Source organism: Petromyzon marinus, chromosome 13, assembly GCF_048934315.1.
Source record: "Petromyzon marinus isolate PM22_M1 ecotype Great Lakes invasive population chromosome 13, UKy_Petmar_22M1.pri1.0, whole genome shotgun sequence".
Classification (NCBI taxonomy): Eukaryota; Metazoa; Chordata; class Hyperoartia; order Petromyzontiformes; family Petromyzontidae; genus Petromyzon; species Petromyzon marinus.
Window position 1 is genome coordinate 13,847,643 of NC_133679.1, and position 15,753 is coordinate 13,863,395.

The 15,753-nt window shown below is 50.5% G+C and overlaps 1 protein-coding gene across 1 annotated transcript in view; it reads right to left on the reverse strand.

Annotated features, from left to right (window-relative positions):
* The window catches only part of LOC116942072 (coronin-2B-like), an 86,322-nt gene that overhangs the window by 19,720 nt on the left and 50,849 nt on the right, over positions 1–15,753 (reverse strand). The window contains exons 2-6 of the mRNA XM_032953630.2: positions 9,379–9,573; positions 7,623–7,739; positions 3,954–4,103; positions 2,454–2,618; positions 908–1,024 (exon numbers count right to left, since the gene is read on the reverse strand). Coding sequence (XP_032809521.2) covers positions 908–1,024; positions 2,454–2,618; positions 3,954–4,103; positions 7,623–7,739; positions 9,379–9,573 — 744 coding nt within the window. The remainder of the gene's footprint in view (positions 1–907; positions 1,025–2,453; positions 2,619–3,953; positions 4,104–7,622; positions 7,740–9,378; positions 9,574–15,753) is intronic.

A 15,753-nucleotide genomic window follows, 5' to 3' on the forward strand; every position in this document is an offset into this window, starting at 1 on the left:
GTGAGTCACGTGGATTTTTCTCCGAATCAACATGCATTAACAGTATTTGACTGCTCTAGATTTCCACGTGATAAGCCACTTCGTTGAGCAATCATTTGTTGCCAGACCGCTTATGAAAAAGAGCTACATAGCTCAGTGGCCCTTATCAGGTAAAATAAAAATAGTTTTAGCTTAGTAATAGGTTTTTACCCTTTTATCTGGCACCAAAACTGACACCTTTATACAAGGGATCATGTTTGCAATAACCACAACACAAGCAGTCAAAATGCAAACAAAAAGAGACAACTCTGATAATGATATGCATTGTCCTTGAAATTGATTTCTCCACACCCGAGACGGCTTTTCTTAGAGCCTAGTCTCCACTGGTGTTGGACCAGATGTTTGCATTTTGACTGCTTGTGTTGTGGTTATTGCAAACATGATCCCTTGTATAAAGGTGTCAGTTTTGGTGCCAGATAAAAGGGTAAAAACCTATTACTATATCTTGCTACTGGTAAAGGAGGTCTCATAATATAATTTTTTTTAGCTTAGTTTAGGTTTTATATTCCACTGCAAACACTTAGATCTGCTGATTTTGGTCTAAACTTATTGAGATTTCAAAGAAACAGACTTTGAAAACGCACGCAAGTTAGTGGCACTGCATTGACCGTGAAGGATGGCGAGCGAGCGAGTGGCCGGACTCGCCGCGGATAGAAGGGACGGTGATCGCCGGTGGTCGAGACGCACAACGGAGTGGCAGCCAAATGTGTCGACCGCGGAGAGACGGAGCGAGGAAACCACCTCGTGCGAACGGATGTCCGCGCTGAGAAACGAGCGGCGATAACACGGAGGGAGGCACTTCATCCGGCGGTGGATAGAACACGGCAGCGACGACGAGTCAGCGGGTGGAGGGGGAGGGTACCCTCACCTGGTGCCACACGGCGATCTGTCGCTGGTTGCTCCAGGAGATGCCCGTCGACGCCAGCATCTTGGTGTCCCCCAGCACCACCACCTTCTGCGCTCGGTGCGGAGTGCCGTCCCGGTGCTGCGCACACACACCGACACCGCACGCACGCACGCACACACACCGGTGCCTTACGTTACGCTAGCTACACGTTACGTTACTCTAGCTACACGTGTGTTACGTTACTATAACTACACGTGCCTTACGTTACGCTAGCTACACGTTACGTTACACTAGCTACACGTGTGTTACGTTACTATAACTACACGTGCCTTACGTTACGCTAGCTACACGTTACGTTACTATAACTACACGTGCGTTACGTTACGCTAGCTATACGTGCGTTACGTTACGCTAGCTATACGTGCGTTACGTTACGCTAGCTATACGTGCGTTACGTTACGCTAGCTACACTTGCGTTACGTTACACTAGCTACACGTGTGTTACGTTACGCTAGCTACACTTGCGTTACGTTACGCTAGCTACACTTGCGTTACGTTACGCTAGCTACACGTTATGTTACACTAGCTACGCGTGCGTTACGTTACGCTAGCTACACGTGCGTTACGTTACACTAGCTACACGTGCGTTACGTTACACTAGCTACACGTGCCTTACGTTACTATAACTACACGTGCGTTACGTTACACTAGCTACACGTGCGTTACGTTACGCTAGCTACACTTGCGTTACGTTACTCTAGCTACACGTGCGTTACGTTACGCTAGCTACACTTGTGTTACGTTACGCTAGCTACACGTGCGTTACGTTACACTAGCTACACGTGCGTTACTATAACTACACGTGCGTTACGTTACGCTAGCTACACTTGTGTTACGTTACACTAGCTACACGTGCGTTATGTTGCACTAGCTACACTTGCGTTACATTACTCTAGCTACACGTGCCTTACGTTACTATAACTACACGTGCGTTACGTTACTCTAGCTACACGTGCATTACGTTACACTAGCTACACGTGTGTTACGTTACGCTAGCTACACGTGTGTTACGTTACGCTAGCTACACTTGCGTTACGTTACACTAGCTACACGTTACGTTACTCTAGCTACACTTGCGTTACGTTACACTAGCTACACGTGCGTTACGTTACACTAGCTACACTTGCGTTACGTTACACTAGCTACACGTGCGTTACGTTACACTAGCTACACTTGCGTTACGTTACGCTACCTACACTTGCGTTACGTTACGCTAGCTACAGGTGCGTTACGTTACGCTAGCTACAGGTGCGTTACGTTACTCTAGCTACACGTGTGTTACGTTACGCTAGCTACATGTGCGACGGACGACGTCCGAAAGAGGTGGGAACCCGCGGTTGTCTCCTGCGATCGCACCCTGGGGGTCACCCTCCAGGCAAAGACGTGGCTCACGACGGAGCGCCGAGACGAGACGGGCCGTCACGCCTCGCATCATTTTGTGTCGGTCTGGAGGCCCACGTCTAAAGAGGCGGGCGGGGGAGGCGGGGGGGTGGTAGCGGCCACGCACCTTGAGCACGGCGCCCGTGCGGGCGTCGATGACGCGCATGCTCTTGTCCTTGCAGGCGGTGGCCATGACGTTGCCGGCGCAATCAAACGACATGGAGAGGACGATGTCGCCGTGGCAGTCGAAGGAGCGCACCGCCGTGCGCTTCTCCACATCCCACAGCAGCACCTGCGGGCCACCCACGATGACGCAACACCCACCGTCACCACCGTCACCACCGTCGCCACCGTCACTACCATCATCACCGTCACCACCATCACCACCCTCACCACCGTCACCACCGTCACCACCGTCGCCACCGTCACCACCGTCACCACCGTCACCACCATGGCCACCGTCACCACCATGGCCACCGTCACCACCATCACCACCGTCGCCACCGTCACCACCGTCACCACCGTCACCACCATGGCCACCGTCACCACCATGGCCACCGTCACCACCATCACCACCGTCACCACCGTCATCACCGTCATCACCGTCACCACCGTCACCACCATCACCACCATCGCCATCGTCACCACCGTCACCACCGTCACCACCGTCACCACCGTCGCCACCGTCACCACCGTCACCACCGTCGCCACCGTCACCACCGTCACCACTATCGCCACCGTCACCACCGTCACCACCGTCATCACCGTCACCACCGTCACCACCGTCATCACCGTCACCACCGTCACCACCGTCGCCACCGTCACCACCGTCATCACCGTCACCACCGTCACCACCGTCATCACCGTCACCACCGTCACCACCGTCATCACCGTCACCACCATCACCACCGTCGCCACCATCGCCACCGTCACCACCATCGCCACCGTCACCACCATCACCACCATCGCCATCGTCACCACCGTCACCACTGTCGCCACCGTCACCACCGTCACCACCGTTACCGCCGTCATCACCGTCGCCACCATCACCACCATCGCCACCGTGACCACTGCCCGGGCCCTCGCTCCTGTCAAGGTGCCGTTCCTTACGAACCGACGCCCCCCACCTACCCACCCACCGTGTGCAAAAACTATCCTCTGCTAAATTGGTGATCCGGTGGATGAGCAACGATGCGGTTTTGGTGAAGCGTGGTCAGCAATCGTCGACGCGAGCCGGGCTGAATGGGTAACGCTCTGAGTTTTGTAAAAGCGTGGGCCTGCTGCCTCCATTGCCCCACAGCGATGGCGGTGGTGATAGCGATGGCGGTTGTGATGGCGATGGCTGTGGTGGTGGCGGTTGTGATGGTGCTGGAGGTAGCGATGGCGGAGGTGATGGCGGTGGTGATGGCAGCGGTGATGACAATGGTGATGGCGATGGTGGTTGTTATAGCGATGGCAGTGGTGATGTCGGTGGTGATAGCAGTGGTCATGGCGATGGTGGTTGTGATGGCGATGGCGGTTGCGATGGTGATAGCGGTGGCGATTGCAGCGGTGGCAGTGATGATGACGATGGCGGTTCTGATGGTGATGGCGGTGGCGAGAGTGATGGCGGTGAGTGTGCCGTCACCTTGCAGTCATAGCCGGTGCTGAAGAGGAGGCCCGAGGCCACGGGGTGCCACTCGATGAGGCTGACGCGGCGTGAGTGGCCACGCAGCGTGGCCAGCGGCTCGGTGAGCTGCTGGTGCAGGCCGCCCTCGGGAATCTCCCACACACGCACCTGCACACACGTCACACACACGTCACACACACGTCACACACACGTCACTCACACGTCACTCACACGTCACTCACGTCACACACGTCACTCACGTCACTCACACGTCACTCACGTCACACACGTCACACACACGTCACTCACGTCACACACATCACACATGTCACTCACACGTCACACACGCACCTGCACACACGTCACACACGTCACTCACACGTCACTCACGTCACACACGTCACACACACCACTCACACCACACACGCCACACACACACCTGCACACACGTCACACACACGTCACTCACACGTCACACACACGTCACTCACACGTCACTCACGTCACTCACGTCACACACGTCACACACACGTCACTCACGTCACACACATCACACATGTCACTCACACGTCACACACGCACCTGCACACACGTCACACACGTCACTCACACGTCACTCACGTCACACACGTCACACACACCGCTCACACCACACATGCCACACACACACCTGCACACACGTCACACACGTCACACACGTCACTCACGTCACACACGTCACACACCACTCACACCACATACACCACACACGCACCTGCACACACGTCACACACGTCACTCACACGTCACTCACGTAACACACGTCACACACGCACCTGCACACACGTCACACACGTCACGCACACGTCACTCACGTCACACACGTCACACACATGTCACTCACGTCACACATGCCACACACGCCACACACGTCAAACACACGTCACACACACCACACACACCACACACGCCACACACGTCAAACACACGTCACACACGCCACACACGTCAAACACACGTCACACACGCCACACACGTCACACACACCATACACACCACTCACGTCAAACACACGTCACACACACCATACACACCACTCACGTCAAACACACCACACACACCACACACGTCACACACACCACACACACAACTCACGTCACACACGTCAAACACACGTCACACACGTCAAACACACGTCACACACGCCACACACGTCACACACCACACACACGCCGCACACGCACGGCGGTGAGTGGTGGTGATGAGCGGCGGCAGGGGTTGGGCAAGGCGGGAGGGTGAGTCGACCTGCCCAGGGTATCTGACCTTGACGTGGCTCTATTCCACCGAGGTTTTTTCTGCTGCCAGGATGGAATTGATCTCGGCGGTTTGTAGTCAAGTTAAATTCACTATATATATAAAAAAAATCGGGTTAGATCGCGTTATTTATAAATGTGTCGCAACCCTCCACCACCCGACACGGCCAATCAGTAACAAAAAAGTGTCACGTTAACAAAACGCCAAATAGCTTACTACTTCAGCCCACCGGTGTGTTGAAGAGTGAATCCACAACATTTACACACCGGTGGGCTAAAGTAGTGAACTTCCCCCGGGCCTCCAATGAACACGGTTGGCTGCGTACGGCGCGAAAGAAGTTTAACGTGCGTGCATGTGTAAAGAAGACTTGTGTGTGGAGGAATAGCTACATGAAGGGTGCTGATTTATTTTTTCGCCTGTTTTTGTTGTTGTTGCCCCCATCGCAGATAGACATTCCCGGGGGGGTTCCCATCACGACTGGAGATGGATTTACGTGAGCTAGAGTTAAATTTCGATTTGAAGCTTTCGTGACTGCAGGGATTCATCTTCATGGTTCTTTCGGTAAAGTCGACACGTAGAAGGGAAATAATAAAATAAAAATAAAACATAATTAAATAAAATTCTCACGACGTTTCGGCCACAACACAAGTAGCCTTCTTCAGGTGAAGAAACAGGTCTGTCCAAGCGCTGTCTTCTGGACAGACCTGTTTCTTCACCTGAAGAAGGCTACTTGTGTTGAGGCCGAAACGTCGTGAGAATTGTATTTTATTGTTTTATTATGTTTCATTTTTATTGTTTTATTTCCATTCTACGTGGTGACTTTACCGAAAGAACCCAGAAGATGAGCTAGAGTTGTTCGCAAACAAATCGAGCTCAGTAGCTTTCCGCACCGGCGGCCGGGAGTGAAACTAGCATCATTGATTTCAGTTGTTAAAATATTCCACCTCGACGAATCCCTTGAGATGGAACCGCCTCGTGCATCCCGGGGTGTCAGGTGGCGCGGCGTTGACGCGTAATGTCGCCGCGCACAAGCAATCATAAAATACACAACGTGTACGGTGCAGGTGTGCGCACGGTCCAAGGGTGTTTGTGCAGGAACAGGGCAAGGCAGCGCCCTTGAATGTTACAGAGCCGTCACGCACCTTAGCGTCACACCGTGGTCACACACCTTAGCGTCACACCGCGGTCACGCGCGTGAGTGTCACACCACGAGCACGTGCGTGTGAGCGTCACACCGTGGTCACACACCTTAGCGTCACACCGTGGTCACACACCTTAGCGTCACACCGCGGTCACGCGCGTGAGTGTCACACCACGAGCACGTGCGTGTGAGCGTCACACCGTGGTCACACACCTTAGCGTCACACCGTGGTCACGTGCATGAGTGTCACGCCACGGGCACGTGCGTGTGAGCGTCACACCGCGGTTACACGCGTGAGCATCACACCACGGTAACACTCACATGAATGATAGTTCCTGTGTAGGTTGCTTAGCGGTTTGTCGGGTTAAGCAGCGGCGGTGGCAGTGGCGGCTGGTGGTGATGGCGGGGCGAGGGTTTCACGATAGCAAACAAAAATGCCCGCGGATCGTTCCCGCGGCCCGACGCCAAAACGCCGACTGTGAATCACCGGTTCACGAGGGAACGCGTTCGCCGGACGTTCCGACCGATCGCAGGCGTCCGGCTGGCGTGGAGATTTCAATCAGCGGACGCTGGCGACAGCGAGCCTGCGTGGGTATGCATCCGTGTCGCGAACGAGGTGAGCGTCGAGAAGAAGACGAAGATTTAAACGAATGTTGTTGGCGATTCCGCCGCCGCCGCCGCTGCTGCTGCTTGCCTTGGCGGTGGCATATTAGCGCAGTGAACAATCACAAACTACAGCGGCGTGAGGGGCCGCCACACATTATTTTAAACCATTGTTTGGTTTGTGACAGCAGCACGATGATGACGATGGGGGGGGGTGTTTTTGACTTTTTGTGCATTGACGTAGGGGGGGTGGGGGGGGGCGCACGTCAGGGGCCGTGCTAAAGGCCACCAGGGGCCGTCAGTGGCCCTACGGTGGCCTTGCAATGAAGAAGAACGCCGAGCTACAGGTTGGCTCAACAACAACACCGCGCGTGAGGACGTAAGTGAATGCGGCCCCCAACCGTGAGCGAGGAGTGAACACCTTGCGCGCCGTTACAAGTTGACTTTATTGTTGTTGCTACCACGGAGGGCCATTGCCCAACACGACAAAAACGTCGCCTATGATGTCATTTTTTGCGGGGTTTTTTCTCCTTTTAAGGCGACGCGCAGCGCTGCTATCGACGAACGTGTCCGAGCTGGTGCATGTGTTGCTTGTGTCTTTGTGTATTTTTTTTGTCGTCAGCGACGAGGATTTTTTGCACGCCGCTCACCGTGGCGTCGTCAGAGGCCGAGGCGATGATGAAGTCGTTGAAGGGGCTCCACTTGATGTCCAGCACGATGGCCTGGTGCCCGCACACGCGCGGGTAGTGCGGGTCCACCTTGCCCGTCTGGGCACACCACACACACACACACACGCGACAAAGACGACCATGACAACAAACCGCTCGTGAGAATGAACTCCGCTGTTTAAAAAGACTAAACTATTCTATTTTTCAAGGCTTTCGTTGAATACTTAAGGCCGTGACGATGTGCGAAAAAAACACAAAACAAAATCAACCAGGCAAAGACATCCAGGAGGTGCGCAGACCCATCACGATCGATCCATTCAGGGGGGGTAACAGTCAAACGGGGAGGAGGGTGAAGAGTCTACCGCCCCATCCACGTATGGTAATGAGCGGGGGAAGGGGATGATTTTTTGGCAGATATTTTTTTGACTTTTTTTTAATTTTACCACTCGCGGGCCCACATGTCCAGGGGCTGTGTGGCTTGGTTAATGAGCGGGGGGTGCGATGGAACGTACTTCCAAGTGACTTTCGTGCGCACTCCAGTGTTGCCACTGTTGTTTCTCTTTTTGTTTGTGTTAAGTATTTTACCCAACTTGTTGTGCTATTGCAGTCTCCCCCTTCGTGCGGCTGACTGTTGGCGAAGAGCAGCAGCTGTCATTTTGCACCGAGCTGGTTGAGCCAGATGTGCTGAACTAAATCATTAAACTATTTAATTTGTTTTTATTTCACCAGGTAAGGCCCCACTGAGCTATGAAGCTCTTTTTCGGAAGCGACCTGGCGATGACAAATGATCGCTCAACGAAGCGGCTTGTCACGTGGAAATGTAGAGCAGCCATTTACTCTAAACGCGCGACGTTGATTCTAAATGTGGAGGGAAAAGCCGGAGGACTCGGGAGAAAAATCCACGCGGGGACAGCGAGAGAGACGCGCAAGCTCCATATATACAGGCGGCGTTGTCAGGGCCGGGATCGAACCCATGGGCTCCTGTGTAACAGGCCACCATGGCACCTAGAATGATTGCAATTACATTTCCTTTACTTTGTGCTCCTACCCGTGTTTTTGTATTGTTTGTTGTTGTAACGTTCTGACCTGTCCCTACTGAACATCTGTGCTGAAGAGCTTTATAGCTCATCGGATTCCTCCAGTGTAAATATATATTCTGATTCTGATGACAGCTATTGCGGAGGTGGTGATGTGACGGTGATGGTGGCAGCGACGATGATTGTGATGGGTCATGGTGGTGATGATGGCGATGATGATGACGATAGAGCAATGACAGTGATCGTGACGATGATGATGACGCCAATAATGTTGGTAGAACAATGACAGTGATCGTGACGACGACGCTGATGGTAGAACAATGACAGTGATTGTGACGACGACGGTGATGGTAGAACAATGACAGTGATCGTTACAACGACGGTGATGGTAGAGCAATGACAGTGATCGTGACGATGACGGTGATGGTAGAACAATGACAGTGATCGTTACAACGACGGTGATGGTAGAACAATGACAGTGATCGTGACGACGACGCTGATGGTAGAACAATGACAGTGATCGTGACGACGACGCCGATGGTCGAGCAACGACGGTGATCGTGCCGGCGACGATGACGTCGGTGACGGCAGAGCAACGACGGTGATCGTGACGACGACGGTGACGTCGGTGACGGCAGAGCAGTGCCAGCGCCGGTGCCGGCGATGGCGGGCGACGTAGGCGCCGGGCGCGAGTGACCCACCTGCTGGAGCGGCAGCACCAGGAAGGCGCCGCCGCCGGCGCACTCGGTCACCACGGCGAGGAAGCGGGGGTTGACGGCGCAGAAGTGGTTGTCGTGCACGCTGCGCGTGATGGGCACGCTGTCGTAGCAATGCTTGGCCGGACGGCCGAACACGTGCCGGAACTTGGAGCTGCGGTATTGGGGGCGCCATGACATCTGGCGGTGGGGGAGGTAGGGGGGGGGAACCGAGAAGGGGGAGAGTGGGGGGGGGGGGGGCGATGAAGCTGCCGAAATTTCTGGGGGGCTCAACCGGCGCACGCTGAGGGCTGCCAGACTATGTGCGTGTGTATACATGCAAGCAGTCATCGACTTACGAACACCCGATTTACGAACACCTGCACTAATGAACACCCGATTTGTGAACACCCGACTTAAGAACATCTACACTTACGAACACCCGACTTAAGAACATCTACACTTACGAACACCCGACTTACGAACACCTGCACTTACGAACACCCGACTTACGAACACCTCCGCTTACAAACCATGCAAATGTACAATATTTCTTCTAAGTCGTGAGTTTAACAATGCTTCTCACACCAACCGTATGGGCATTTAAATACAGTGCATTGCTATGTTCCGACTTACAAACGGCTATCAGGAATTAATTGTGTTCGTAAGTCGATGACTGCCAATGTGTTGAACTTCTATTGCACCGTACGTAGCCAACCGTGCTAATTGGAGGTGCGGAAGGACAACAAACTAAACACAAAAAGCAGTTCTAAAGAAATGGGTTTTCAATTTAGTGTAGTGTAATGTGTAGTAGTGAAGTATATAGTCGTGGAGTGTACAGAATGTTGAATTTCTTTTGCACCATATGTAGCCAACCATGCTGACCGGAGGTACGGGGAAAGGACAACAATGGCCTCCATCAGCCACGCCCAATTGTTACGTAGCCACGCCCACCCGGCCACTAGCAACGCCCACAGAGGCAATGGCCACTGCTCCCGTTGCCTGTATTTGCCCCACAATGATTCAGTTAATTTCGTATTTGTGCCGTTACAGCAAAAGGGCTATCGCGATGGCACTATGTTTCAGACACTTATATAGTCTGCCAGTAGGGGGTGACACTGCTGTGTGTTTTTTTTCTCCAAATTATGAGATATTAACTACCTCGCCTTGCATGCAGGAGGTCGTGGGTTCGATCCCCACCCAGACGCCCGCTGCTGTATATTTGGAGTTTGCGTGTCTCTCTCTCTCATCATCACGGTGGCTAGGAGATGTTAACTACCTCGCCTGGTGTACAGGAGGTCGTGGGTTCGATCCCCACCCTGACGCCCGCTGCTGTATATTTGGAGTTTGCTTGTCTCTATCCATGTGGTTGCATGGATTTTTTTTCTCCGGGGCCTCCGGTTTTTCCCTCCACATGTAGAACCACTTAGAACCGTGAGTATTTGACTACTGCTATACATTTCCACATGAGCCACTTTACTATTTCGTTGAGCTGTAATTTGTGGCCAGGTGACTTCTGAAAAAGAGCTATGTAGCTCAAGTGGGCCTTACCTGGTAAAATATAAACAAACGTTTTAATAGTTTTTAGTTTAAATATGAAGGTATTGCACACACACACACAGTACCGCGTCTTCATAACTTTGCACTGCCATGCGACACACACCCATTCCAACCAAACCGCTCACGAATATAAATCCTTGTCGTCTTCAGACGAGTGCAATCAGCACTCTCAACGCACCCTCATAGTTCCACAATTCAGTTTCATTCCTGCGACGCTTTCTCGAAGCAATTTTGAAAACGACAACTTCACTTGCGTGCGCGTTTTCATCCGTATTGCAGATATTTGTGCCCCGATGTCTATCCCCTTAATTGTTGCACATTGCTCTTATACTTTGTCGCTTTTGTCATTTTGCTGCACCAGGGTCAGTCAGTCGCAATCGCCAACGAGACTATATCCCGGTCTCTGCGAGTTCTCACCTGCTTACACGAAAAACATAAAGACCCCTGTAAACGTAAACGTTGATTACCCACAGCTGAACTGAAATGGATCCAAAGGGTGACCAACGTAGAAGGAAAAAAAGGTTTGCACGGACAAGAGGACCTGATGATGCCGGCAGTGATGCCGATGTGGACACGGTAATTCGACAGCCTCTGGCCACCTTCTTATATCTCCCACGTAGGGGGCTTCTCGGCGCTTTGCGCCACATGTCCTCTTATTCCCCCACCTCGACCGCATTGTGTGCAGATACTACAATAGAGTCAGTAGATACTACTGACTCTATTGTAGAGTCAGTAGTATCTATTGTAGAGTCAGTAGTAGATACTGCTAGATAGTGCTGACTATTGTATGTGGGGTGTGTAGGTGTATATAGTCAGTAGATAGTAGACACTAATGACTATTGTATGTGGGGTGAGTAGGTGTATATATAGTCAGTAGATAGTAGATACTACTGACTATTGTATGTGGGGTGTGTAGGTGTATATAGTCAGTAGATAGTAGACACTACTGACTATTGTATGTAGGGTGTGTAGGTGTATATAGTCAGTAGATAGTAGATACTACTGACTATTGTATGTGGGGTGTGTAGGTGTGTATATAGTCAGTAGATAGTAGACACTACTGACTATTGTATGTGGGGTGTCTAGGTGTATATATAGTCAGTAGATAGTAGACACTACTGACTATTGTATGTGGGGTGTGTAGGTGTATATATAGTCAGTAGATAGTAGACACTACTGACTATTGTATGTGGGGTGTGTAGGTATATATAGTCAGTAGATAGTAGACACTACTGACTATTGTATGTAGGGTGTGTAGGTGTGTATATAGTCAGTAGATAGTAGACACTACTGACTATTGTATGTGGGGTGTCTAGGTGTATATATAGTCAGTAGATAGTAGACACTACTGACTATTGTATGTGGGGTGTGTAGGTGTATATATAGTCAGTAGATAGTAGACACTACTGACTATTGTATGTGGGGTGTGTAGGTGTATATAGAGTCAGTAGGTAGTAGATACTACTGACTATTGTATGTAGGGTGTCTAGGTGTATATATAGTCAATAGATAGCAGATACTACTGACTATTGTATGTGGGGTGTGTAGGTGTATATATAGTCAGTAGATAGTAGACACTACTGACTATTGTATGTGGGGTATGTAGGTGTATATAGAGTCAGTAGATAGTAGACACTACTGACTATTGTACGTAGGGTGAGTAGGTGTATATAGAGTCAGTAGATAGTAGACACTACTGACTATTGTATGTGGGGTGTGTAGGTGTATATAGAGTCAGTAGATAGTAGACACTACTGACTATTGTATGTGGGGTGTGTAGGTGTGTATAGAGTCAGTAGATAGTAGACACTACTGACTTTTAAGTGGGGTGTGTAGGTGTATATAGAGTCAGTAGATAGTAGACACTACTGACCATTGTATGTGGGGTGTGTAGGTGTATATAGAGTCAGTAGATAGTAGACACTACTGACTATTGTATGTAGGGTGTGTAGGTGTGTATAGAGTCAGTAGATAGTAGACACTACTGACTTTTAAGTGGGGTGTTTAAAAAACACATTAATATTTTGCGTGGGTCGACAATTGTTGTAAACCTGTTTGATCAACTTTTTACCCCCACATCTTGGGGGGGTGGGGTGGGGTGGAGGTCCACTTCTTTCAACTTTTTGATTCAGGCCTTCTGAAGGGCTTTTATCATTTAGTTGATGGACAAACGTAATTGCGGGCTTTTATAATGGATGTATGTAGGATGGATAACAGGAAAGTTTAAAGTGTGTTGTCCGGAAAAATGGATGGAACCGGAAAAAGAGAGGAAGACCGGAGAACAGCGACACAAGAGATTGGTGCCAGCACGATGTGGCACCGCTTGAGCGTGTTGGAGCAAGACAAGAGAGAGGACAGTGGAAACAAATGACGACATGTTCAGTGGGCACCCACGGGCTATCTTGGCCCCATGGATCGTGATGACGAAGAACTCATGACGCTTATGATCGCAAAAAAAAAAAACATTGGACGAATCACTTAATTCGCGGCGTCCGATTGAAACTCACCGAAAAGGCTAGCCCTGCTTGAGCCCCCTGTACCCAACCGGATATGTACGTGCGTTTTCAATCTTCAAAATGATTTCAAAGCGCGCAGCTCCACCGGCTTCCAAAAAGCCGGTAAGGAAGAGCGTTCCGGAGAGCGGCAGAAGCGCGCGCCCGAAAGCGCCGCGCGATGGCACCGGGCGCCGTCTTCGCTCGGCGGCCGGCCAACCGCCGCCGCCGCCGCCGCCGCGAGGATGGCCGGAGTTTGCGCGATGGTAATGAGATGGTTATCATCGTGCCGCAAGAAGGCTCTCCTCAAGGCCCCGGTAATCGGTCGTGGTTATCGGAGGAGTGGCTTATCCTTCATCTCGTCTCATTTCCCCCTTTTTTCCTGTCGAGGGCTTGTGGGGCAAATCGGCGGTGCCACCCAAACGTCCGGATAAGCCGCAGCGCGAGTTGCCGGCGGAACGGAAACCTGGCGAGTGCGAAGCAGTCCCAGTCCAACTGGTGAAGTAGTTTTGGGCGCCCCGCCTGAACGCTCTCATATCCTGGGAGTTTGGCCAAACATCCAACCGATGTACAACAGGCTGGTCCAGATGTCTTGTGACGCCCCAATTAGTTGATCCATAACATTTTTTGTTTTACTTTAACATAATCATTTTTTGTTGTAAATAAGCCTCACTTTTATTTTTTTTAAATAAAGTTTTAGATATTTAAATGGTGGGGGCCAGGGGGGGGGAGCCACAAGACATTTGGACCACCCTGTAGAACAGGGCACTCTGGAAGGTAAATACAAAAAGCAGCCTTGAAATTCGGTGAGGCTTTCCTGGTCAAATGCCATTATTATTGTTATTATACAATGCAGGCGAACGCTTGATATACTGATTATTCACTCACAGTTTACACAGTGACACCGTTTTCCCAAATGCGTTGATTTGACTTGAAAGGGGTCTACAAAGTAAGGGGGTGGTGAAAATATGATGCAAGGGCTTTCGGGAGACCTTCATCCAGCAGCGGATTGATAATAATAATAATAAAAAATTCGGGGAAGAATAATCCCTCCAATCGTCGGTGATGCTTGGGGAATCGCCAATTCTGACAAATATGCCTGATGAAACTGATTGTTGTTGTTGTAATCACCAGCGAAATATCACACAACCGGTGGTGCTGAAGAAGATCACTAATTGTCACGACAAACCTTTACTAATTGGCTGTGTCGGGTTGCGATGTGTTAAAGACACATTTTCCTTCATTAGGAATGTCTGTGTTACACCACAGGTATCGGCTTTTGGAGGTCATCATCCAGCAGTGGATTAAATCGCGGCCGATCACGAGCCACGATAGTTTCATCGATGCTGCTGATTTTTTACCCAACCCTTGTTGGCTTGTTTGTCAAACGAGCAGCAGCTGTCCGAGCTATAGAACAACAACCTCACAAAGTCGGTGACCGCTCAGTTTCATCAACAGGGGGTCAGAATCATTGCCGAGTCTCCGTCCATCAGATCTCAATCGGTCGCCTCCCGTTGACAACTCGAGGCCGACTCGGAGGTTAACGGCACGTGGGGGGGATCGCAATCGAAATCAAAATCCTCACCGCTAACGACCCCACCCAGAATGCACTGCCCGATCTCGCAAACTCAGTAGCTTGTAAAATGTGTCCATCGATACATGGGTAAGGATGAAAGTCGCTACATTTGTAGTAGCCACGGGCCCCGCACTTTCAAGGGCCCCGCGCTAAATGCTTTCAAGCTATCAATTCCGGTTCAGTGATTCTGCACTTGCTCTATTACTATAGTACTATACCGCCTTCAACTTTTACGAACGATTGGGTGTTTAAGGTTAGCGATTTGTCGTATTATCTGGCTGTATAGCAATTGAAAAATACAATTACTTTAAAATGCAAGTTAAAAAATTGGTTTCGATTTAAAGCTTTCGTGACTGCAGGGATTCGTCTTCTTGGTTCTTTCGGTAAAGTCACTACGTAGAATGGAAATAAAATAATAAAAATGAAACATAATAAAATAAAATTCTCACGACGTTTCGGCCACAACACAAGTAGCCTTCCTCAGGTGAAGAAACAGAACTGTTGGGACGACAGCGCTCACTGAAGCGCTCACTAAAGCGCTGCCTTCCCGACAGTTCTGTTTCTTCACCTGAGGAAGGCTACTTGTGTTGTGGCCGAAACGTCGTGAGAATTTTATTTTATTATGTTTTATCTTTATTATTTTATTTCCATTCTACGTGGTGACTTTACCGAAAGAACCAAGAAGATAAAAATTTGTTGCAATATTTAAGTGTTTTTGTTTTTAATTTAGGGCCCCATTATAACATATGCTAC